A 27020-nucleotide genomic window follows, 5' to 3' on the forward strand; every position below is an offset into this window, starting at 1 on the left:
TAATAAGTTCTACCTGCTTAAATTTTTTTTTTTTTTTTTGGTAATAGACGATTCATTAAAACAAAGTAAGAAACAACAAGAGATTTAGGACAAAGCCTATTACAATATATGCCATTAAGGTCATTTTCAAAAGCATTAACAATGTCCACAGGCAGACTATCATATAAAATAAAGTCTAAATCCTGACTAGCACTCAACCTTGCAAGACTACCCGCACACCAATTGGCTTGCCTATAGTAGTGTTGAAGCCGGATCTGGTGGAAACAAGACGCCAACAACCTGCAATCATCCAAAATAAGGGAAATGACATTATTTACGTATTGAGATTTTCCAAGCACATCTACAATAGCTTTGGCATCTAATTCAACTATAAGAGAATGGATATTCAAGTTCCAACACATCAATAACCCATCCCTCAACCCCCATAGTTCTGCCACAAAGCTGTTTGTCAGCCCAATGCACCTAGAGAAACCTACCACCCATCCACCATGATCATCTCTCGCTACACCCCCACAACCAACTACACCCATGCTGCCAACAGCTGACCCATCCGTGTTAAGGTTCATCCACCCTTTCGGAGGACGCTCCCAAAAGATTCTCATGACTCTCTTATAAATTGGCATTCTTGGAGAGAAGATGTAATGTAGATATTCCTTCGCCTGGTTCATAATCTCAACTGCCAGCTTTGGGTTTTGACTTTCTCTTCTAAAGACTATTTGATTTCTACTTTTCCAAATAACCTAAACCGCAAATGGAAACAGAATCCTCCATGGGCAATTTGCTGGATTAAGTCTATTGTTCTACCTTCCATTTAGAGTGTGTTTAGTTGGGTAGATTTTAGGGAGGATGGAAAAAAAATAGTGGAAAATAGGAGAGAAAATGAGTGGGAAGGGTGTTTGGTTGAGAGGGAGTGGGGGAGAGAAAAGTGGTGGGGCCCACAAGTTTTCTCTCCTCCCCCTTCAAAATGCAATATCTCCAAATTGGAGTGAAAAATAGGAAAAATATTTGGACAAAATTGCCCCTACCTCTTTTAACATTTTTTTTTTTTTTTGGTAACGCTGGCTTTTTGTTTTTTTCTTTCTTTCTTTGGTTTTTTCAGGACGTGGTGGATTCTTCTTCTTTTCCTTCTTCTTTTTTTTTAATTTTTATTATTATTATTTTTTTTTAAGAAAACATTTTTGGATGATTTCTTATGCTATTTTTTGAAATGTCCACTTTCATCTATACACAATTTTTTTTAAAAGTATAATCTATTACATTTTGTTTTATTCAAGAGGGACATAATGGTAAATTTATACAAACCTTATTTTCAACTAAACCAAAAAGTTTTCCATCCTTCAACTTTTCCACCCTCTCAACCAAACACAAATAAGGAAAACTAAAAACTTTTCTATCCTCCCACTTTTCCATCATCTCTCTATTTTCTACCCTCTCACTTTTTCATCCTCCAACCAAACGGACCCTTAAATCCATCCAATCATGAAGGTTGCTTCCCCAGAAAGCCCCATTTGATGCTCTAATACCCAGCTATATCCACACAGTTTTGATTCTCGAACAATCCTGAAGAGCATGGATAATAGATTCTAGCTCCTCATCTATCTCTTCCTCTTCTTTTTATTTTGACTCTTCTTATCTCCTTTCTATTACTATAAATATGACATTCTCTCTCACATTTTATACATATTTTCTCACATGAAAAAGGTTATTACTCTCTCTCTCTCTCTCTCTCTCTCATGTTTTTATTTTTGTGTGAATTTTTTTATTTTTTTATTTTGGTATTTCTACTTTAGATTGATGTATTTATGTGTTCTTTAGAATTTTACTTTGGGTTGCAATTTGGTTTTATATTTTTAAGTTATTATCGTTTTTTTTCTATAATTGTTAAATGTTATTCTATTGCATATAAATATAGTTTACAAGAATATAGTATGTGTTTGGATTCCACGTCCACGGCTGCGTTTCACGTTTCATGCACTTTCTCTTTTTTTTTTTTTTTTTTTTTTGTTTAGCCCGCAATTGTTGACAAGTCAACTGTGAACAGTGCACCCGTGCACTATTCACGGGTCCCACAAATTACACCTTTCAGCAACTTTGTCATTAAAAATGGGTCCCACAGCACTATTTACACATTTAAAAATTATTTCGCTACAGTGTTTTCAGTTTCAGCAAAAATAAACTATATCCAAACGGACTCATAATGTTATTCTATTATATATCATGGCTTGGATAATTTGGTGTTTGACTTATGACTATATTTTATTTTTTTAATACTTCTTTTTCTCATTTTATTTTCTATTTCTCTCCCGCAAAAGGTGATCACTCTCTCTCTCTCTCTCTCTCTCTCTCTCTCTATATATATATATATATATATATAAATATATATTATTTATTCTTTTTTGCAACATTACTTTAGGTTGATGAATCATTGAATTTTTTATATAATATTATCGGTTAATACGATTTGGTAGTGTGTTTGATTTTTTAAGTTTTTCACCACAAGTCTTCTCTCTCCCTCTTTTAGCTTTTGTTTATTTATTTATTTATTTGACATAATACTTAGTTATTTTGGAAGTGAGATTTTGAATTTATATCAAAATACAATGTTGGCTATGTATTTGAATGTGTCTATCAACTATTAAAATTAAACCGCCCAAGATGAATATATATAGACAATATTTTCATTTTTATTTTTCATTTATTTATTATTTAGTTATAACATCAAAATTAAAGTAAATGAATATGTAAAGTTAAAACTGCTTAAGATGAATTTGTAAATCTAATATATTTATATATTTAATATTGTCAAAAAATTAAAAGTAAATAATAAATAATAAAAAGAATAATGATGTGGCCAATGATGTAACGAAAGAGAACGCTCAATAGGAGCATAGTAACAAAAATGCGATATGAAGATCCAATTAAAGACAATTAAATCTTAATTAATAAAAGTGTATATAGTAAAAAAAAAAAAAAAATCATGTTCTCTTTATGTTGTTATACAGATTATTTTCTTTCATTTTGATAGGTGAAGTGTTCAATTTTAGACATAAAGTCTACTTTTTTCCTATATATTATTTTAAATATTAAATTTATAATATACTATAGTCTCTTAGGAATGTTTAAGAAATATGCAGTTCCAATCTCATGTATCTATATTAGTAAACAAAATTCGATCAATAGTTTGAAACTACTCCTACAATAAGAAAAATTATAAATATAATAATCTATTTTTAAGACAATAAAAATTTTGAATAATATATGTGAAACTCAAACAGTTTAGTTGTATAGGAAAAATAAATCCAAATAATAAAATGATGATATATTTTTGAGATAGATAAATGAAAAATAATTTTAGAAATTGTTTGAATTTTTGGGAGAACAAATTATTTTCCTCAAAATTTAGAGAACAAATTATATATTATACTATAACTAAAATAAAATTATCTACTTTAACGCATTGCGTGAGTTAGTCGTGCGTGAGTTTGCGACTAGTAAGTGAATAACTATTGAAAACATGCAAATGTCAAATCTTGATCATTGGAACAGCCGAACCGTGTAGGAATCAGATTCAGGGCCATGAATCATGATTAGGGATTGAAAATGTTGTCCATTGAAAGAGTAGTAATATTTTGAGTTGGGTGTCCACTACTTTAAACAGCTATGCAAGATAATCGAAGTGGTTTACGACATGTACGGTGTAACTATAAAAGGTCATTCACTCAAAATTTAAAGCTAGGAGCATTTTCTTTCTTAATTATGGTGCAGTTGAAAGTTTTCAAAACTGAAAGAATTTGTTTGGTTAAAAATGCTTCTTAGTTTTTTTTTTTTTTTTTTTTTTTTTTGGCCTGTTTGGTAGCAGTGTTTAAGTACTGGTGTTTAAAATTGTATAAAAACTGTTATTTAAAAAGTGTTGTGAAAATATATTGTGGGGTCCAATAGTTTATGGGTCCGGCTCGCTCGCTTATAGAGAGTCCACAAGCCCCAAACTAAAGGAGGCCAGGGCCCAAGCCCAAAAATAGTGAGCCCGATGTGGCCCAAAGATACGTCCGAGGACCGCTCAGTCCTCGGAGGACACAGAATCCCATTGACGAAAGTGGAATACAAGCAAACTTAAAAGATCAGAAAATATCTCAGGGAAATGGTCCTTAATACCCTTCATTGACATGACACCGCACCTAACAGAGCCGGATTCTTAGGCTTTATGGACCATCTCCCACAATTTCGAGATGAGACTGATGGGACAAATCTCTGTCCTGGAAAAGTCGACCCTACACGTGGACGGGGGATAATGAACGTAGGCTAGTATAAAAGAAAACGCAAGATAACAACGTAGGGGGATCATCTCACTTCCAAAAAGATACTCTAGGAATGAGAATGCCCAGATAGTATGTGCGCTCCACCATGGAAAACCCATCGACGGGTAACCGGAGAATACACTAGTGCTCCTCGGATCGTTCATAAAGTTAACGGGCTTAGATAACCGGACTAAAGCCTTTTCCAGTCTAGGTTTATCTAGTGTCCGGCCTGTACTAACGTCCCGTGACCCAACTCTAGCCTTTCAAGCCCACTCTCTACAAAATTTATTGTGAGGGATCCATCACGCGCGAGCCCAACGTCATTGTTGGGCCGCTTGAGAATCGTGTCCCTACAATTGGCGCCGTCTGTGGGAAAGGCTTGCGCGTTGGCACGGGTAGCGCGTGAGTCAGCTCTCCAGCAAGCAAAGATTCACGAGTTTTTCCCATCTCCGGCGACGTACAGTTGTTATTCCGACATAAGCCTCCGCTAGGGGTTACACCTTGCACTGCTAACGGAGCGGGCAACTCTAGGGGCTTCCGGCCTCGAGCCAACTCCTCTCTCCCTGGCCTAGGGGCTGACCTTCGAAAAATAAATCAGTATAGAGAAAAGACTACTTAAAAAGAGATAAAAAAAAAATAAAAAAAAAAAAAAAGTTTTGGACAGAACCAAGGCATTGCATGGTCCTCGGACTCAAGCTTATGGGGAAACCAAATACAAAAAAAAAAGTTTTGGACAGAACTAAGGCATTGCATGGTCCTCGGACTCAAGCCTATGGGGAAACCAAATACAAAAAAAAAAGTTTTGGACAGAACCAAGGCATTGCATGGTCCTTGGACTCAAGCCTATGGGGAAACCAAATACAAAAAAAAAAGTTTTGGACAGAACCAAGGCATTGCATGGTCCTCGGACTCAAGCCTATGGGGAAACCAAATACAAAAAAAAGTTTTGGACAGAACCAAGACATTGCATAGTCCTCGGACTCAAGCCTATGGGGAAACCAAATACAAAAAAAAAGTTTTGGACAGAACCAAGGCATTGCATGGTCCTCGGACTCAAGCCTATGGGGAAACCAAATACAAAAAAAAAAAGTTTTGGACAGAACCAAGGCATTGCATGGTCCTCGGACTCAAGCCTATGGGGAAACCAAATACAAAAAAAAAAGTTTTGGACAGAACCAAGGCATTGCATGATCCTCGGACTCAAGCCTATGGGGAAACCAAATACAAAAAAAAGTTTTGGACAGAACCAAGGCATTACATGGTCCTCGGACTCAAGCCTATGGGGAAACCAAATACAAAAAAAGTTTTGGACAGAACCAAGGCATTGCATGGTCCTCGGACTCAAGCCTATGGGGAAACCAAATACAAAAAAAAAAGTTTTGGACAGAACCAAGGCATTGCATGGTCCTCGGACTCAAGCCTATGGGGAAACCAAATACAAAAAAAAAGTTTTGGACAGAACCAAGGCATTGCATGGTCCTTGGACTCAAGCCTATGGGGAAACCAAATACAAAAAAAAAAAGTTTTGGACAGAACCAAGGCATTGCATGGTCCTCGGACTCAAGCCTATGGGGAAACCAAATACAAAAAAAAATTTTGGACAGAACCAAGGCATTGCATGGTCCTTGGACTCAAGCCTATGGGGAAACCAAATACAAAAAAAAAAGTTTTGGACAGAACCAAGGCATTGCATGGTCCTCGGACTCAAGCCTATGGGGAAACCAAATACAAAAAAAAAAGTTTTGGACAGAACCAAGGCATTGCATGGTCCTCGGACTCAAGCCTATGGGGAAACCAAATACAAAAAAAAAGTTTTGGACAGAACCAAGGCATTGCATGGTCCTCGGACTCAAGCCTATGGGGAAACCAAATATAAAAAAAAAGTTTTGGACAGAACCAAGGCATTGCATGGTCCTCGGACCCAAGCCTATGGGGAAACCAAGTACAAAAGCACCATCGGAATCCCCTACTTCCCAGCCGATTGCTCGGATGGATTATTTAGAGATTATCGGCCTTGGACGGTGTTCATGCGCTTATCACAGAGTGTTCGACTGTTATCCCGGTTAGTTTCCTAAGTTTGATTTACTATGAATTATCGATATAATGCCTGGTAGTACTGATAAATTGGAGTTAGTTAGATTATGTTTCAAACTATTTTGCTCTAAGTATTCTGAAAGAAACACACGCATGGGGCACACTCACTCACAAAGTAGTGTAATCAAAGGAACAGTATCCAAAACAAGCAAAGAAATTTCCATTACCACTAAAACAAAGAAATTTCCATTACCACTAAAACAAAGAAATAGTACAGCGTACAATGAAAAGCTGGAATCTGTTTGCATCAAAACTCATTACATAACCGAAAAGAAAGGAAGATACAAGAGAATAAAATGAAGCTGAGGGAGTAGGTCAGAGGAGAGGTTGGCTACAGCCCCCAGACCTTGTCCTTCCTCAATGCTTTCACATTCCCACAACTCAAACAGCCAAAGAGACCCAACTTGAGCCTGACACCGTTGAAAGAAAGGTGCAGGGAGTTGGAGGTTGAGGGGCTTTCTCTAAATATACGCCTGCTGCAAAGCAGAGGCACTGATGGCGGAAAATCTTTCTTCTGCCACACCAAAATTCTGGCATGGACAGAACCTGCTTCGGATTTTGACTAAAAGAGGGGAAGATTCCCTTCCCCCTCGGTCGAAATGAAGTATTCTCCTGAACTTAAGTTTCCTGCGCCCATACCGTACTATTCTGAGTCTCATGAAGGCAGGGTGCATCTGCGGCGGAGAAAGTTCTTTCTTCCCAACCCTTGCCTTAAACATGTTATGTTAAGGGAGGAGAGCTCCGGATATGGAAGCTGTGATGTGGGAGAAAATCTGAAGGATTTGTGCGTATATAAAGCAACTTTCTCTCCCTCTCATTTACTTGAAAAGACAAGGTGATAGCAGTCAACTCACGCGGCGTCCCAAGGAACGCTACAGACAAAACAGTTCTGGCTCAACTTCCAACATCAACTGCAACCACAAGATTAAAGAGCCTCGTAAAGGCGCACCTCAGTCACTGTGACATCAGAGAGCACCACGTGGCCAGAAGTTGCAGAAATATCTCTTAATTCATGGGCTAAGTGGATTCGTGGCCCCGGGCCCGCTTTGCTTGAGGGCCCAGGTACTGTGGCCCCCGCCGAGCAATGGCCATGGCCGAGGACAACCCCTGCTCGGCGCCTTGGGAAATGCCTTATGAAAGGGAGAATCTGAACTCAGAGTCTTGGACAGAACCTAGGACTTGCATGGTCCTCGGACTCAAGCCTATGGGAAAACCAAGTACGAAAAAGATATCTTATAAGTCTTGGACAGAACCTAGGACTTGCATGGTCCTCGGACTCAAGCCTAGAGGGAAACCAAGAACATAAAAAAGAGAACCAAGGCATTGCATGGTCCTCGGACTCAAGCCTATGGGGAAGCCGAGCACCTAAAAGAAAAAGTATAACTCCTAAACAAAACCCTGGCTGTGCGAAGTCCTCGGACTCAGGCCTTTTGATAAATCAACTACCCGGATGGAGAAGTTTCTCGGCTTAAATACTGGAAAAGGTTAAGGCCAGTGTGTTAAGAATATGGCGTAACGAACCGATGATCGTTAGCCTAAGGAAATTGCTCATTGAAAGGGTGACATGTCCTCGGATAATCACTTCTTACACCTTATCAAGCACTTAGTCCCCATCGCGACTAATGTTAAGGTAAGTCTCGTTCCTTACTGGTCGGATTGTTATGTCGAATAATAATTTTGTTAAAGTTATTATGGCGTCTTTTTATTAGCAAGTATTTTGGCCTTAGTTGTCATTGGTTCAAATGCTATACTACTGTGCCGAGCAGAACTTGCAAATTTATTAAAACATATAAACAGAACATGCGAAATAAGAATAACAGTAACTTTTATTAATATAAAAAATTATTATTACAACGTACAAGGAAGGGCTTACACAAGCCTATACAAAAATGAACTGCCGAAGCAGTAATAACATCCGTAATACAGATAAGTAAACCGCCAGGTGTCTTCTGAAATCGCCTTCAAAGTCTCTCTGAAATCTTTGCCTCAGTACTGCTCATATCAGAATAAGAACCTTTTACAGAGAAGAAGGAGAAGGAAGAAGAATTGGAACACATGGAAGCACTTCAGCAAGCTCTTGTCACTGAAGAAAGCAAGGGAAAAAGAAGATGGAGGACATGAGTAGGAAGGAGGAGAAGAAGAGGGAAGCAATGAAAAGAAAGTAAAAGGAGCAAAAGAGGGAGAAGGGGAGCCATATTAGGTATGCTCATGAGAGAGCGGATGGAGATGACAAGGGAGGTTTTCGACTCAGTCACACCGGAAGTAAGGTGTGACGAGTCCCTGCTTCGGATTTTGGCTAAAAGAATGGGGAGGCAAATCTTGAGTCTCCGCCATCCTTGCCCTGACCGAGCCATCTCAAGTTTTGTTAGGACATGGCGTTTCTGAGAAAGAAAGGATTTATTCATGGCTAACTATTATGGAGGATGTCTTATTGGATAAAGAATAACCAGACGGAAGAAGTGAACTAGGAGAAGGGCCCGAGGGATTCAGATATGAAAGAATCACCTTTTGTCTTCTCTCTTTATATAGGAGAGTAAGACGAGGGTGCGTAACGCGTTCTGATCCCCAAGGAAATCTGCGAATAAATGTGCATCCGTTTCATTCCCCCACGCTATCAGTAACCGTTAGATTGGGGAGGTCTCGTAAAAGGAAGATATTAAAGGCGTGCTACGGATAACCAAACGGAATAAGCGCATCACGCGTAAATCGAGGGAAATACCTTGTAGACCGGCGCATTCCTCGTGGAGGTGAAGAGTCGCCAACGTTGGTCAAGGGCCGAATTAAATGAGCCGCAGTTAAGGCTCGGTATTACCAAAACCCACCTTTCCAACCAAGACGTTGGACAGCAGGGTTTTGAGGGGCTATTGTGGGGTCCAATAGTTTATGGGTCCGGCTCGCTCGCTTATAGAGAGTCCACAAGCCCCAAACTAAAGGAGGCCAGGGCCCAAGCCCAAAAATAGTGAGCCCGATGTGGCCCAAAGATACGTCCGAGGACCGCTCAGTCCTCGGAGGACACAGAATCCCATTGACGAAAGTGGAATACAAGCAAACTTAAAAGATCAGAAAATATCTCAGGGAAATGGTCCTTAATACCCTTCATTGACATGACACCGCACCTAACAGAGCCGGATTCTTAGGCTTTATGGACCATCTCCCACAATTTCGGGATGAGACTGATGGGACAAATCTCTGTCCTGGAAAAGTCGACCCTACACGTGGACGGGGGATAATGAACGTAGGCTAGTATAAAAGAAAACGCAAGATAACAACGTAGGGGGATCATCTCACTTCCAAAAAGATACTCTAGGAATGAGAATGCCCAGATAGTATGTGCGCTCCACCATGGAAAACCCATCGACGGGTAACCGGAGAATACACTAGTGCTCCTCGGACACGATCCGAGGAGCCCAATCCCTCAATTCATAAAGTTAACGGGCTTAGATAACCGGACTAAAGCCTTTTCCAGTCTAGGTTTATCTAGTGTCCGGCCTGTACTAACGTCCCGTGACCCAACTCCAGCCTTTCAAGCCCACTCTCTACAAAATTTATTGTGAGGGATCCATCACGCGCGAGCCCAACGTCATCGTTGGGCCGCTTGAGAATCGTGTCCCTACATATATGTTTAAAGTACTCATAATGCAAAAAATATGTTTGATACCTTATTTCAACTAACATATTTTAAAATATAAAAAAACATAATTGTGTATTTAATATGTGTATTTTTTTTTTTTTTTAAGTAATGACTGTTAGTAAAATAATACTATTTTATTTAAGAAGAGAGAAAAAGAAAGAAAAAAAGAAGAGAAAGACAAAGAGGTGGGCTTGTGAGAGAAAAATAAAGAAAAAAGAAGAATGTTGAACTTTGTGAGAAAGAGTTTGTTCTTGTCAATGAGCCGACGATTTTCCACTTATTAAAAAAAATGTCATTAAGCGATGTTACTTGAAAACTAAAAAGTAAAAAGTGATATGTATGAGTTATCAAAATACATGTCCTAAGTACCCTAATTTGAGAATTGTCATTTAAACACTCTTAATAAAATATCTTTATCAAACACACTTTTTTTAACTACAGTTTTCAATGTTTAAACACTGAAAACTGTTGTTTAAACTTTGAAATCTGCTACCAAATAGGCCTTCTTATTCGTCTCAATGTTTCTAAAAAATCATTACCCTTTCTCATTAAACTTCTATTAAATTTAATAGAAAAGTTTTTAAAAAATCTAAAAAATGTCTAATAGAAGTTTGAATTTTATGTTAAATTTAATGGCAAATCCTAACAATTAGGGTAAAACACGTATTACCAACAATTAAGGAGAAATATCGCTCAATTTTGAAATTTAGAAGGGACTTTACGAACTGCACTAGAGTTAAAGGGGAAATGTGCACTTTACCCTTTACTCTTATTTTGGCAAGACATTTGTAACACAGAACGATATCCTCTGGGAATAACATCCAGCTTAGACTTTCTTTATTATATATGTTAGCATTCATTTTATCTCATGCGAAAATTCGTATCTGTTTTAGTATAATTAGTGTATATTTACATAAGTATTATAGCAAAAATGTATTTTATATAATTAATGCATAAGTTAATGTGGGTGTTTTTTGGGTTGATCAGTCAAAATTTAGCCCTTGTATTAAGATGCAGATGCTCTTAGACAAATATTAAGATTCTGTCATGTGCCTACTACTTAAAAAATACACTTTCATTAATGAGAAAAAAACCACATGACAGAATCTTTTTTTTTTTTTAGAGAGAGATAATTACAATATGCTGCTAATCTCACAGCTCAAACCCCTTCCTCCCTAGACCCCCAAACACTTTGTGCATGGGGAGGTGCCAATTCAGATACAAGACCATTGGCCACATGACAAAATCTTAAGAGATGAATCTAAGGAACAACACCTAAATATTGTATCAAAGTCTTGCTCATTAATTAATTAGCCTTCTCATCCTTAGACAATTGACACTAGGGGGAATTTTTATTGCTGCACATGGGTATTCATCTTCACGGAGTTTGATGCCAAAAAATAAATAGAAAGGACAGAACAATTTGGGTGAACATCATTGTAGGACAGATTCTTCATAATTATTGGACAAGAGGTGGATTATACTTATACTCTTCTTTCTTAATTGCGTTTTAGCTGTCATTAAATCTTTTGCATCTTCTGTATTTTGCTAATATTCAAACGTCACATGAAATTTCTAGGTTGGTGTGGTGATTCTTATGGCTGCACTCTACAAAAGAAATTTTTTTTTTTTAATTACTAATAAACTCTTATAGAAAAGTCTAAATTGCATCATTAAAAAATGTTATTAAGTCTAAATTAGAGATTTTTTTTTTTTAGAATACTAAGCATTTTAACACACATACGGGAAGATGAGAGAAAATTTTAAAGAAACTGACAATAGTGTATATCTTTTTTTTTTTTTTTTTTAAATACTAAGTATTTTTAACACACACACACACAATGGGAGAGGGGAGAAGGTTTTTTTCAAGAAACTTACAGTGGTGTATATCCAAAAGGGTTTAACTCTTGGATACACAGCACATGCTATTTGTCAACTTTTATCTTTATTTACAGTACTTTCGGTAAAAAGTTTTCAGTTTTAACAAAATAAGTGGATTCCAAACAGACCCTTTATGTGTTTGTTTATTCCGTTAGGTCATGGCCTAGGTCCCCTACATACTAGGCATCAAGGGCATGTATTTTCCCTTTCATACAAAGGTAGACCCCACACATGTGTGGTCTACTTCTATATGAGAGAGAGAAAATATACACTAAACGACTGGATATATGGTTTATTTTCTCCCTAAATTGAGTAAATGAGTAATAAATGATTTTTTTTTTTAAATGAGTTTCACAACTTTGTTTTTTCTATTTTTAAGAATGTCCAGTAAATTTAGTGATTCTAAAAATACTATAATCTATACTATTTATAAGAAAATTTCCCTCTTTGGACTGGATTTTTATGTGATTCATAAATACTCTTAAACCTTATGTTCAACAGGAAAAAAACTTGAGGACAACCCGATAAAAATATATCTCCAACTCCACTTAAAATGCCTACAAAATATAACACTCTCCTACTAATCCATGTCTTTAAAATAAACTTATCCAATTTTTTTTTTAAAGGAAAATTATGACTATAGACCAAAAAAAAAAAAAAACCCTCATCGCGCGCGCAATGCGTGTGTGATGAGGCTAGTTTTATTATATAGTAATTACAAATAATTTTCACTAATCCCAATAAATAAGTAAACTTCTTATTTATTATCTTGTTAAACTATTATCAATCACATTCATTTCCATATTAATTTGCAAGTATTTTTGTACCAGTTTTAGCATTTCTACAACAACAAAAAAAGATTAATAAAAATGGAAAAGTTAACGGGTGCCTTAATGGTATTGATTTAAAAAATATTTTTAGAAGCATTTTATGGGAAAAGAAAAAAGTAATTAATTTTTGTAACAACTTTTTATATTTCTCATAAAAATGATGTCAACATTTTTCTAAAATAGTTTATTAATAGTTGCCCTAAGCGTATTCGTTCACATAATTTTAAGATAGAGAGGGATCTAGATTCTCTCCATTTTGTTAAAGGTTGTGATTTAAAATATTGAAATCAAGGGTGTGGAATATGCCACGTCATTTAAAAACCAAGAACCTGACTTTAACTTTGGTTAACCAAATTAAAAAAGGTCATGTTTACGAGTGCCTTTAGGGTAATTGTTAATAAATTATATTAGAAAATTTTTTATCACTTTAAAAGGGTCATGTTAAAAGATGACTTTTTTTTTTTTTTTTTTTTTTTAAGGAGATCATTGAAAGCTTTGGTATTTCTTTTTCTCTAAAAATTTTCTTGAATACCACTCTCTTATATTTTCACTGAGTTAGAGATGAATTTCTTGATCTTTCTATTGCCATTTTCAGAGAATAAGGGACCCATACTTCTTCTATGCATGCTTGCTAGACAAAAACTGTTAAATTCTTCTTCTTCTTTTTCCTTTACCGAGAAATCTCCCCCAAAAGAACAGAAATATTTCAGATGGGTTTGGTTATTGTTGGTTAGAGAAAGGGTATTTGCTTAGTTAACCATGGGTTTAACTAGAGTTTAATATGCTGAGTTAGGTTTTTAGAAATTAATTGAGGTAACATGTTTTGTACGTTAGATTTGTTTCAAATTGATTATGTTCCTAATATGGACATTCTCCATTAACTATTTCAAGGGGAAATGAAGAGGATTCAAATTTCAAACGAATGAGAGAGAGTGAGAGAGAATAAAAACCAATAAAAAAAGAACTAAAACTTGCTACAGTAAACTCTTATAAGCAATAATTTATTGTAGCAAAGTTATAAAAAAAAGTTCAGGAATAAACACCTGGATGTAGAGGATTTCTGGTGTTTTGGAGTTCTAAAATAACCATTCGGGAGTTTTACACCCAAATGCTAATGCTTTTAGTAAATTTTTCGTCAAAATGTGCTTTTGAACTGTTAAGGTTAATTTTCTTAGTAGTTTTTGTTTATCTTTTTCTCCCTAATTGAAAATGTTACATATTCCTACTCTTTTTATAAAAAAGATTTGTTACATATTCAATAGGTAAGGTATCTCATTTTTTTGACATATTCAATTCAAGGCATCCCATATGCTATTTACTTGATCTTTGAATGAAATCTGAAATGAAATGATGAATGAAATAGACTTTTGTAGTTTTTACACGTTTTAGAGCACTTTGAAGATTGAATTAAAGCAAGGAAGGAATAAATCAAAATTCAAATGGTTCTGTCACCTCTGTCCCAAGAAAGAAAGAAAGAAAAAAAAAAAAGTATGTTGAGATGTCCCAACTCTAAGACAAAACCTTTCTTGTTGAACCACGAACATGATTCTTTATGGAAAAAAATTACACTCTAACCAATTTTACACTTATCTCTTAAACTATAAGAATGCACACTTAGCCATCTAAATTAGGGATGGCAATTTTGCCCCGTCCCGCTTAATCCGCCCCTCCCCTACTTCGGCCCGAGCGGATTTTCCCCATCCCGCAAAGGTAATGGAGCAAGGATGGGGCAAGATTTTAGCCCCGCACTACGGGATGGGCCGGGGATGGGTTTAGATTTTTTAGACTAACCCCGCCCTGCCCGCGTTGCTAAGGATTATAATTGTAAATTTTTCATACCCTAAAACCCTACTATTTAAATAACATATCAATATTAGTTTATTTTATTCTACCCAATGTGGTTCTCTACCTTTATTTTGTTATGTGTTATACTAGGAGGTTTTTTTTTTTTTTTTTTTTTTTTTTTTTTTTTGTGATTGTCTTGTTAAACGCTTAGATATATTATTCAATTTTTTCGAAAAATTTATTTGATTTGATGGAATAAATTTAGTAGTATATTTTTATTAATGAAATAGGTTTCATTAAAAAAATTGTACTAATTGTAGGAAAAATTAACAAAAAGTAGAGTTTTACGGGGTGGGGCGGGGCTTCGCGAGACCCCAAGGAGTGGGAATGAGGTGAGAAAGTTTTTCCCATCATGCAAGGCGGGACAGGGATAGGGCAAGACAAACCATGCAAGGCGGGGACGAAGATCCCATCCTTCTGCCCCACCCTGCCCCATTGCCATCCCTAATCTAAATTATACTCTCTTCACATTAAGAGCATTCTCATCAAGAGTTTTAAAAATTTTAGCATTTAGCACCTAAAAAACCAATTTTATAGTATTTAACACATTACTTTACAATACCTTTAACATCAAAACTTCTATTTTTTTTTACCACTTCATTAAAATATTTTTTTATTTATCATTTTTTATTCTTTTTGAGAGAGAGCAAAGAGTGAGATCTGAGGGGAGAGAGAGACGGGGAATAAAATATAATAAAAATGAGTAGCAACTTGCTACAGTAGGGTGTTAGTAATAACATCTTACTGTAGTAAGGTTAGGGATGGCAATTTCGGCCCGACCCGTGGGTACCCGGTCCGACCCGACCCTAATGAGTCGGGTTTTACCCGGTCTGATTAGGAATAGGGTCGGGTATGGGTCTTTAAAAAAAAAACCCGAAGCAAGTCCGGGTTTTATCAAAAAATCCGAAACCTGACCCGAAACCCGGCCCGTTTAAAACCCGGTACCCTAAATTACTAAAATACCCTATATATATATATATATATATATATATATATATATATATATATATATATATAAACCTATAATTCTAACCCTAAATCCCTAACCCGATAATCCCTAAATTACTCAGCCTCCCTCACTCAGCTCTCCCTCACTCCCTCACTCCGAACGGCTCTCTCTTACTCCGCAGCCCATCTCCAGTCATCGGCTTTCCCTCACTCCGCAGCTCATCTCCAGGTTTGTGTCACCGGTTCTTTTTTTTTTTTTTGTAATGTTGTTAACCGTCGGCCAACAGGTCCGGCTCTCCCTCACTCGGCTGCTCGTCTCCAGTCACCGGCTCTTTTTTTTTTACCGTCGACCAACAGGTTTGTGCTTTCACCAGTCACCGGTTCTTTTTTTTTTTTTGTAGTTGTTGTTGTTGTTGTTGTTGTTGTTGTTGACCGATAGCTCATTTTGCTCAGTTGCTCTGTTTTGATCTCCATCAGGTTTGTGCTTTCATTTTCCTTTTTTTTTGGTTGTTGTTGTTGTTGTTGTGGTTGTAGTTCTGTCTGTGCGCTCTCTAGAGCCTGAACAAGTGCAGAAAAAAGAACCCAACAGGTACTCCCTCTCTGCATTTTTCTATTCCTCTCTGTTATTTTAAAAGTTTCTCAATAAAAATGTTACCTTTACTGTTAATTCTTGTTCGGACCTAGGGTTTATATGCTAATTCTTGTTTTTAATATTGGTGAGGGAAAATAAGTTAATAAAAATAAAATAAACGAGAAAATTTTGATCCTTTTTTCTGTATCTTGAAGCCTAGGGAGAAAAAAAGCTCTCAACTTTATATCTAGTTTAGCTTCATTGTTTTTGTATTTTCAATTTTAAGTTTATGGGAATTCAAAATAAATAATAATATGAACTGGGTTTTTTTTTTTTTTTAATCAGCTTGGAGTTCAATAGGGTTTGGATTTTTTTAAAATGGGGTTTTGATGATTTGATATTGTAGACATGTTGTCTAACCGGTTCTTGTCTCTGTTGTTTTCTCTGTACAGATTTGTGTTGGTTAGTGTGGACTGAGGCTACTTGTGGTTTTGGGATTCCAATTAAATCCATTCTTTATTCGCATAAGGTAAGGAAGCCGAATCAAATTTTTGTTCTATTTTGTTCTTTCTGTTTTGATTAATATTATTATTAACATAGAAATGTCAATGCTCTGAATATGCATCCCCTATGCAGGCAGACAATTGGGTGGTTAATGGTTAATATTCACTCTCCATTTTACTTCCAAATCCTGTTGAAACTGGGATTCCATAATGACCCACTTGTGTGGGTTTGGATTAATATTTTTTGCTGAACATGGTTGGATTGGGTTTGGGTTTGGTTGCTTTTTGGTGTTATTTACTTTTGGAGCTAAAATTTAGTAATTTACATGAATTGTTGTTGCTTTGAGGAGCAAGAAAGTGTTTCAAAGGGTCAATGTCATAGGGTTTTGTGACTTTGTTTCATGTGATAACTTTGGTGTCTTCTTCATTTCTGCATAGTTTGTTTAATGGAAGAAATTGTTTGTTTTTTGTGTTTGTTGGGAATGCAGATCCTAAAACGGAGATGGAAGACACAAACACAGACAAAAACTTGTTGGATTAATTTGTTGGTTTGTAATTATTCTAAGCCTTTTTAGCATTTTGTAATTTTTTAGCCTTTTTAAATTTGTTGGTTTGTGGAGGATAAGACATTTTGTAATTTCTTACACTTGTGGGATTTGTTTTGTAACTTTTTATTTTTTAATTTCTTGAACTTGTTGGACTTGTGATACTTAGTTCTTGGACTTATTGGATTTATTTTATTTTTATGTTTAGTTGGTGATTTTAGTTATGATTTATTGATTTATAGATGTATAATTAAATTAACAGGTGATTTATGATTAACTTATAATTTGGATTGATTTGGTTGCATATGCCAAAAATCTTAATGGGCTTGAATTGGCTGCCTAATAATGCCTTGAATGGGCTTAAATTGGCTGCCCAATAAATAGGCTTGAATCTGGCAAAAAACAACACAATGGGCTTAAAAAAAAAAAAAAAAAATCAGTTGGGCCAGATTTGGGCCCAACCAGTTAAACGGGGCCCGCGGGGCCCGGCGGGGCGGGTCTGGGCCCCGGAAAAAAAACCTGATTAATAATCGGGCCAGGTTCGGGTTGTGGGTCTTGGCCTGCGGGTCGGGCCCGGGTATGCAAAAACCCGGCCCGTTGCCTTCCCTAAGTAAGGTGCTAAAAAATTTAAAAGCACCATTGATGTAGTGGCTTTTTTAGTGGTTTTGTTGCTAAAAATAGCTTTTAGCATTTATCCCACCTTTGATGAGAATGCTCTTACCAACTTAAATTATAAGAATGCACACTTTACCACTTTAAACTATACTCCTAAATTATGATATGCACACATACTCCCTAAATTATTATTTGTGAAATGAATTGCAACATCCGTAATAGTTTAGAGGATAAATGTACACTCTCATCATTTAGGAGAACAAGTGTGACGTACTTACACGGGTAATAATTTAAGATAATAAGTAGAGACTCTTATTATTGAAGAGATAAATGTAAAATGGGTATTGTTTAGGGGGTAAATTAAAATCATTATTTACACTTTCTAACCTATTTTCTAATTTGCCACACTGCAAGTCTTTTTCACTTCTAGAATTTTTTCCATTATAATTTATACCATTTGCTCAGTTAATTAATCTAATAAAAAAAATCTATCTTTGTCTCAGCCTTCTTGTTATGATTTAGTAAAAATATTAAATAATAAAGTTTCCATCTCCTAGTTGAACTAATTATGGTGGTTCCCAGAGGGAGCATGACTTTGCTTAGATTTTTAGATAATCATAAATCATATGATATGGCCGGTTTTCTTTGCTTCATGAATCAAATCATATTAACTCTTCCCATAAAAAAAAACATAATATAATCTCTTTAACAACAACAACAATATCCCATCAAAAAAAAAAAAAAAAAAAACAACAACAACAACAATAATAAGAGACCCTCTAGGGAGAGGGGATCGGAAAATCTGTTTCCAAGTCTAAAAGAACTATATTCAAGAACCACTCTCCTCGGATTTCGTCGAGGAAGGATTTCTTTGCATAGAGTTTGTCTTTCTTTGCTTTCTTATTGTCTCTAATCCACTGTGCGTGTTACTTGATCCATTGAAGTCTAGTTCTTAAGTCCATTCTCTATAAATTCATTGTGTTGGGCTCTTTGGGCCTGAATCCTTCTACCTGTCGACCAAAGGAACCAAAACGCTGCCCCTACAAAATGAAACACGATTTATAATATAAAATTATAATTTAACTATAATAAAATTCAAAGTATAGAATAGTAGACTTAATTTATCAAAAGTAAGATTGCAATTTATTAAGAGTATCAACATCCGAAAATGCTATCTCATCCCATTTTACCATTCAAAAAAGTTACTTTATCAATTATACCATACCATTTTACAAAACACCCAACATCCCAAAATTCTATTTTTTTCCCCATTTTATTTAAATATTCTATTTTATTCTTTTTTTACTATTTCTCTCTCTCTCTCTCTCTCTCTCTCTCTCTCTCTCTCTCTCATCTCTCTCTCTCTCTCATCTCTCTCCCTCAACCTCTAGCACAAGAACAGATAAGAAAAAAAAAAAAAAAACCCCAGCAAGGTCTCTCTGGGTCTAAAACATCACTACCACCGTAACTCCCACGGCAAAACCACACCATAACCCCCATGGAAAAACCACCACATCAGCCACCTGCTGATCTAAACAAACCCAATCAGCACGCCATGGAGAGATAGATTGGCTTGTGTCGCTCTAAGCACCGGCGATCTGCACGGACTCAATGGCGACGACGGACCGAAATCCACGTCTGGTTTTTGGACCTTGCATCAGAGACTCGACACTGGAGATTTCCACATAGACGATGAGCTCACTGTCCCGATTATCTCGGCTGAGTTCATATCTGAGAAAGTGTGAGCTCCGATCCGGCGTGAGCTCCGATCCGGTGCATAATGCTCAACGCCATGTAGTATCTGAGAAAGTGTGATAGAGAAGAGGGAGAAAGAGAGGAAAGGGAGTGAGAGACAAAGAAAGACAGAGAGAGATGAGAGAGAAAAGTATGAATAAAATATTAATATTATTTTTGGCATATCCAAAAAATTTGCACTTTCCCACTTTTAGACTTCTAGCTGCTGAGCAAATTTTGGCCCTAAATGACAAATGCTGCTTACATTTGACATTTCCAAGGCTAGCTGGGGATGCTCTAATAATATGGTCACTTTATACTCTAAACTTGTACATATTACTGAATAAATTACTACTAATACAAAACATAGAATATTCTTAGAGGATAACCGATGGAAATATACTTAAACAATACAAATTAAATAAATTACTTGAAATTAAAAAATTAAAAAAAAACCAGTATCAATAAAAATGGGAAAAATCAACTAACTAAAATAAAAAAAATAATAATAATAATAAATAAAAAACTTGAAATAAAGTTACAAATGGTGATGTGATATCTATCATGTCAACCCATGTTACAGTGTCTAAAGTGAGATTCTATAGTATAACTACAAACTAGTTTATTTGTTTTGAATTAAAGTGAGGCATTTTTTATATACAATGCATTATATTAAATAATAAAAGGTGCTTAATTTTTTTTTATAATCTAACTAAAAGGGTAAATAAGTCTTTAATCAAATTATAATATTAGAGGGGGATTCTTTTGTTTAGGGGCCTTAGGCGACTGCTTTAATAGCCTATAAGCTGAAGCCAACCTTGCAAATGTCTTAAAGATACTCATTAACTAAACTCTAAATAATAAAATGATATCATCAATATCATTACTCTAATTAATTCCAAGTTTCGAGCTACATGATAGAGTAAAAGTAGAATTGTAAAAAAAAAAAAAAAAAAAAAAAAAACCACACACATCCCTCCTCAATTCCTACAAAACAAAACAAAAAGGAGGGAGAAAAAACTTATTACAACAAACAAAAAACCTCTTTGTAGGTGCAAAGTTAGCAAGCAAAATGAGCAACACTATAAACCAAAGAAACCCCGTTGGCAGCTAAAAGCCTAAAAGGTCCGTCAATTTCTTTAATTCTTTTGTTATGAAAAGAAACCCAGATTGACCAAACTTTGCTGAGTTTCATCATGGAAATCTTTTTGTATTTAATAGTGAGTCAAATTGGCATTCCAATCCAACCCAGTTTTCCTGCTCCAATATTATGATTCGATTTCCTCCACCATAGGTACAGAAATGCGTGGTTGTGACTTGTGACTTGTGACTCAAGTCATTTCATTTAAAATGTTATGCAAACAAGTCAACTCGAATAAGCCTGACCAAGTCATTGAAAATGTTATGCAAACCAACTCGAATAAGCCTGACCTGAATCATGTAATCAATCAATATCAATATATATATATATATATATATACTTATTTTACTGTTATCTCATTAATATCTTGTTAATTGCCTAAACTTACACCACACCTATCTCTATTCTTCATGTCTTTTAGTATACCCACTATTTTAGTATGTTAAAAAAAGCAAAAATAAATAAGAACTAATAGTAATAATTAACTAGATAAAGCCCTAAAAAGAAATAGAGAGATATAAAAATGTTATGGATCGTTAAATAAAACGCATTATTTCACTATATATTATCAAATAAAAAACCTGAAATTAACAAAACATTTAAAAAAGAAAGAATGAGGAATCTGAGGAGCCACCACCTCCGTTATACTGGCCTCCCATCACCATCAAGACATCAAAACCCTTACGGGTAATTTTTTTTTTCTTTTTTCTTTTTGAATAAGGGGCTCAAATATGATTTAGGTTTATATATTTGGTTAGATAGTTTTTGTTTTGGATATATAAGTAGAGAGAATATTTGGTGCAAAATATAAAACAAAATTCTACCAGGATTTAATTTTAAATCATCCATAAGACATATGCATACACATTTACCCACACCATGTTTTAATGTCACACTATCGATAAGTGGAAGACAGTCAGAGAATTACACATACTTTCATTTCTTGGTATGAAATATGTGAATACAACACAAATTAGTTTATTTTTATAGTCCTATTACTCTTTTGCATTTATATTTTGTTTCATGATTTAAAAAAATAATAATAATATTACCTTAAGAAGACTACAAATGTGTAGTGAATCTATTAAACTAATTTTTAACATCTCAAAATGTATATGTTTCTTTACTCTAATTTAGTTTACTTTTTTTTTTTAACATCTGTACAACATTATTTAAAAACATCTTACATAAAATATCTCAAAATTATCCGTTTATTACAGTTAATTGTAAAACTGATACCCAATACTATGAGGAAAAAAAAATTACGTAAATCAAGAGCACGAGCTTGTAGAATTGGTATTTGTGGATCATAAAATAGTAGTGGGTCCAAAAATGTAAATAAAATATAGGAATTCCTACAGTCAGCTTAATGACACCAACACAGACAGTGAAAACAACTTATATTGGATTCCAAAGAAAAAAACAAAAAGTGTAATCGCATTAACATATTATACATAAAAACAAAATGCGTAACTTAGGTCCCGCCGACATGAAATTGTGTGATAAGATGATAAAAATAAAAAAGGTGTGCCCACGCTGATGGTGGAGAAGTTGACATAGACTGCAATTTGCGGCAAACAGCAATTGGATAATACGTATTAAATATAATAAAGATGTGAACAGATAGCTCAAGTTGCGCACTACTCATAAATTCCATTTACATCTATCAAATTTGCACATTAGAAGAATTTTTAAGAAAGCTCTGGGAAAATAGTTCTTGAAATTTCCATTTTGCATTGCATCTACCAAGTGTTGCTCAATGAACATTTTAATTAATTTAAATTAATTGTGTCCATTTTTTGAAACTATCCAAAATATCCAATAAACTTTTAAAAAGTATAATTAAATGAGTATATATGAATAAGACAACTAAAATAGTAAAAACAAAATTAATTTGAATTTGAATTCCATATATCAGTCATTTTTCTCTTTCTTTTAAGTTTTATACAAGTTTCATCCTTAACTCATACTTAAAATTAATCTATTTTATTTTATCAAAATCGTAAGTAGGTACAAAAAGCGTATGTGAAGAGGCTAGTGTATATTATTTGTATAGAAAAACATGGTAACATTGCAATGCCTCAAAGCATGAGGCAATGTTGAGCACGGAGAGAAGTAAAGGTCTACTGTCCATTAAATTCAGTGCTCAAAGACGAAAGGACCTATTGCTATAGTTAGTCTCAAATTCATCAAACAGCTAACAAAGTTGCTCATGAAAGAGGGAAAGGGAGAGTTCCTAACAGCAGCAGCAAACCAAAGGCTCCTAACATTGCAAAAAGAAGCTATTATTCCATTTAAAGCTGTTTGGTTATGGTGTTTAAACAACAATTTTCAGTATTTAAACAATAATAATACTTTTGACACATATTTCTATAACACTCAAACACATATTTCCAAAACATTGAAAACTAAACAACAATACTTAAACACTATTACCAAACGAGCCCAAGTTATAGCACATATTTCCTGCTTTACATTCTATATCAATTTGACTATGTGTGCATATTACAAAAACTCAGCCAGACTGAAAATGAGTAGTTATATTACAACATTTCTGGTGAGAAAGTCTCATAATTTAAATCTGCTAGTCTTCTACTATTAAATCGCAAATCCCTGCTTTATCAATGTCCTCCTCTCAGTATGACCACATTTAACTGCAAGGTTACCAATTAAACAAGTTACAAGATAAGCAGACTAACCACAGATGAGAGAAACTGCGAAAGAGAGGTTGATAAAACAAAAAGGAAAATGTAATAGCATTACCTTTGGTCCTCATTCATCATTATCAAATGCCATGGAGACGAGGGGCAGACCCCAAGTAAATAAGGATCCCTTTGAAGTTCACTAAGCAGGTTTCCAACATGAAAGAGCATAGATAATTCGGCCCTTCCATCCTTGCACCATCCACCGGCCATCTTCATGAATTACAAAATCCTTGTGGTAGCTTGTCCTCACCTTATCAATTGCCCTCTCCAAAATCTCACGGTCCAAAGGTAACTGAGCAAACCCAGCTCTTAAGTTTCTGACTTGCCATTGCTTGTATGTCTCTGGCCTCTCCACTCTCTCCCAGCCTTCACATGCTATAACATTCAAAGCCTGCCTGCCAAACACCTCTTTCTCAAGTAGCATCCTCTCCTGATCCTCACGAGGAACAATAGTTTCAAGCATATCAAAAAGTGCAGAATAGTGAAACAATGCTTCTCTGAACCGGGTAACAAAGAAAGGAGCATTGAAGGCGCCATTTACAACCCCATGGATGAAAATATCTGGATTGATCTTCCTAATTAAATTTAGAAAGATATTTCTTGAACTGTCAACTGCAACGGATTCATCAGGCAAGTTCTTAGCTCGATACAAACAGTTAACAACAAGGAACTCATCCCTGTCAATTTTAAGTTCCTCAAGTTGGATGGTTTCCCATTTCTTTGCTATGGCATTGTACTCGAAGGGCACCTTGAAACTCTCAGCATAATTTGCTAAGCGACGTCCTGTTTCCTCAACTCGCTCAGCTGGCCGAAAGCCAGGTTGGGGAAAATCTATTCCAGTAATCCGAAGCTTTGGTGGCCCACCATCTCTCCATGAGAGCCGCTGAATAAGGGTGGGCCATTGGAAACCATAAAGGATACCAAAATCTATGACATGTACCCTGGTTGCCTTTGCTGCCCCACTCCTTATTGTCCTGTTTGAGGTAAAAATAGACATCTTCTCAATTGAAGATGCAGCAAGGAGTAGATGGTGAGCTTTCAAGGTGTCGGCAGCAGATAATTTTTTACTGGCTAGGCCTCTATATATCTGGCTGCCAGTACCAGCCATGCGTGCCTCCAGGCCATCAGCAAAATAATGAGCCAATCTCTGATTTCCATCCCCAAAGGGAGAAGAATGCAGCCTGATCTGCTTTAACAATTCACTTGCACTCCTCTGATCGTCAGCAGCAACAGCTTGGGCACAATTAATTAGTAGGGTCCTCAAATCCACCACTTCCTTTCCACTTTGTCTCTTTGCACGTCCCCTTCCACTATTAGTTCCCTTTAATTTTCCATTCCGCGGCGCCGTTTTGCTCTTTACGTTCTGCAAGGCCTCACGTCTAGCTGCCAAGGCCTCACGACCAGCCCCAGCACTATGAAGCAAAATTGTATCAAACAAATCAGACCGCAGAATAGATTCAGTAAAGACAGCCGCTAGCTTACTACTCCTCTCAACTTCTATATCTCCATCCTCCCTGTAAGGATTCTTCTTTCCCCTTGACCCAGAAGGTGAGTACTCCCCCTCATCCTTTCCCTCCACCTTGACCTCCAAGTTGCCAATCCTGGCCTTGGGCTCCATATATGACAACCCATTTGCCTCCAAATTAACATACAATTGACTGCCACTGGGAAGAAACTTGTTAGCCTCCTCAACCCCCTTCCTGAACTGCCAAATGGATTGGCTCTCAAAGTTTGAATCAGGCACCTGAAGCGTACTACTAGGAGAATCTACCAAGCCATCCACACTACTACTGATCGCACTATTTGAAGAGCTATAAGATGACTGAGGATTTCTATAAAGCGGATGACTTTGTAATTGGGAAATAATATACTCTTCTCCTTGACTTTGAAATAAGCTATTATCACCAAAAAAGCTACTGCTGGGATAATAATTAGTGTAATATACATGGTGATGATCATTTGAGCTACCATCATTTTGATTAATATACGTCAATCTATGATCTGGAGATGGGGGGTACTTCTTCCCAAGAACATCATAGAAGGATTTCTCAGCAGCTTGAAGTTCCAAAGACTCTTGAAGCATGCAGGTCTTGTCCTCCATATCTTCTTCCATAAGAATTTGATTTATGTAGTTCAAAACTGCATCGGAAAAGTCACAATCCTCAGGGGAATCTTCCCTTTCGTTCACACTCGAGGTCGGGACTATATGACTCGGAGTCTGATCGGATTCAAGGAAATGAAATCCCCTAACATTGTGATCTAAAAGGGCATTATCGAATCTGGGCCTGGCAACAAGGTTTTCATTTGAAAGAACTGAAAAGGATGGATTGCCAAATTGGACTCCATTATTGGAACCCGAAAATCCACTAAAATGTGAATCCATTTGCAAGAGCTCAATCAAAAGTACTCCGTCTCAACAACCCAAATTCAAACCTCAATCCCGATTAAATTTTCACAAGCAACCCAAGTTTCTTTTCCCCCAAAGACTTTTCTTGCTTTGACCAAAAATAAAAGAATAAAAGAGTTCCTTCAATCCTATAAAAACCATTAAAACACATAAGAACAGCTCCAAACGTAAGTCAAAAAGCCTTAAATTTCAGATTTGTTAAGCACTAAACTTTTTTTCTCTAAAATATATATATATTGCAGAATTAACCATAGTTTACCAGTGAAGTCTTAAAAAAATGACGACCACAGTATTTATTTCTTATGAACATGAAAGCAGAATAGGAAATAACTTCAATAGGCCTAGTAGTAAATGAACAACAAGTACTAATATCAAGCTTCGCTTACAGTGAAACTGAGACATGGAAGAATAAAGCGTACCTTAAAGAAAGCCAAAGCTGAGAGCTTGAGGGAGAGAGAGAAGTGGAACAACACCGAGAGACACCACAGGGTCCTTTTGTTGTTTAAATATTTATTTATTTATTAATGTTTGTTTCTCTTTCTCAGCTGAGAAGTGAGTAGTTATTTATTTATTTCTAGCCAGGCGGCCTCGACCAAACACAGCCGTTGATTTCAGGTTCCGTTTTAGTTAAAATGTCATCGGCTATAACCAGTCCAAAATCTTAAAAGGTAACCGGGAATCCTGTTTTCCTCTACATTATGGAGCACTGAGAACACTGGTTTTCTAGCCTGTTCTAAAACGACACCTGTCCAGCAGAGAAAGACTTTGTCTGATGTGGCGGCCAACTGTTGCTTTTTTTTTTTTTTTTCCTAAGGGAAGACAAACAATCTCAGTCTTTACTTTCATTAAAAAAAAAAAAAAAATCTCAGTCTTTACTAGCGCACTTTCAGTCTCACTTTTGTGATGTCGAATTACCTAAATTACCCCGAGCTCATCGCATATGTTTCACATATTCATAGTCACGTGTTGCTACGACGATGTCGGGATTGTGGACACGGCAATGGCATGGACTCCAAGTTTTTGTTTTTGGGTTAAAATTGTGTCCGGTGCATAGGACACTAGACACGTGTTCAGTGCACATAAGTTGTATTCTTCTTTTTTTGAAACTAAGTTCTATTCTTCTTTTTGTGTTTTCAAATTGAAAACAGTAATTTTATGTCACGGTTTTAATTGCTTTTTAGGTTATATATAAAATATTCTGCGTAATAAACAAAACATTTAGTATACACATCGTCCAAAAAATAACTTAATCATTGACTTTCTTTTCTTTTTCTT

General features: G+C 35.9%; 1 protein-coding gene and 1 long non-coding RNA gene across 2 annotated transcripts; one reads left to right on the forward strand and one right to left on the reverse strand.

Moving 5' to 3' along the window:
* Positions 1–15633: 15633 nt before the first annotated feature.
* On the forward strand, positions 15634–17342 carry LOC126690769 (uncharacterized). The gene is made up of 4 exons (XR_007644736.1): positions 15634–15753; positions 15812–16113; positions 16548–16624; positions 17087–17342. It is a non-coding gene; the product is annotated as an uncharacterized LOC126690769 (long non-coding RNA).
* A 5658-nt stretch (positions 17343–23000) lies between these two features.
* Positions 23001–26328, reverse strand: LOC126691588 (scarecrow-like protein 9). The gene is made up of 3 exons (XM_050386617.1): positions 26165–26328; positions 23397–25873; positions 23001–23287 (listed from the first exon to the last, which is right to left on the reverse strand). The coding sequence occupies exon 2, from the start codon at positions 25719–25721 to the stop codon at positions 23478–23480; it is 2244 nt and encodes a 747-aa protein (XP_050242574.1). The 5' UTR covers positions 25722–25873; positions 26165–26328; the 3' UTR covers positions 23001–23287; positions 23397–23477.
* Positions 26329–27020: the final 692 nt, after the last annotated feature.

The sequence above is a fragment of the Quercus robur genome, chromosome 7, assembly GCF_932294415.1.
Source record: "Quercus robur chromosome 7, dhQueRobu3.1, whole genome shotgun sequence".
Taxonomy (NCBI): domain Eukaryota; kingdom Viridiplantae; phylum Streptophyta; class Magnoliopsida; order Fagales; family Fagaceae; genus Quercus; species Quercus robur.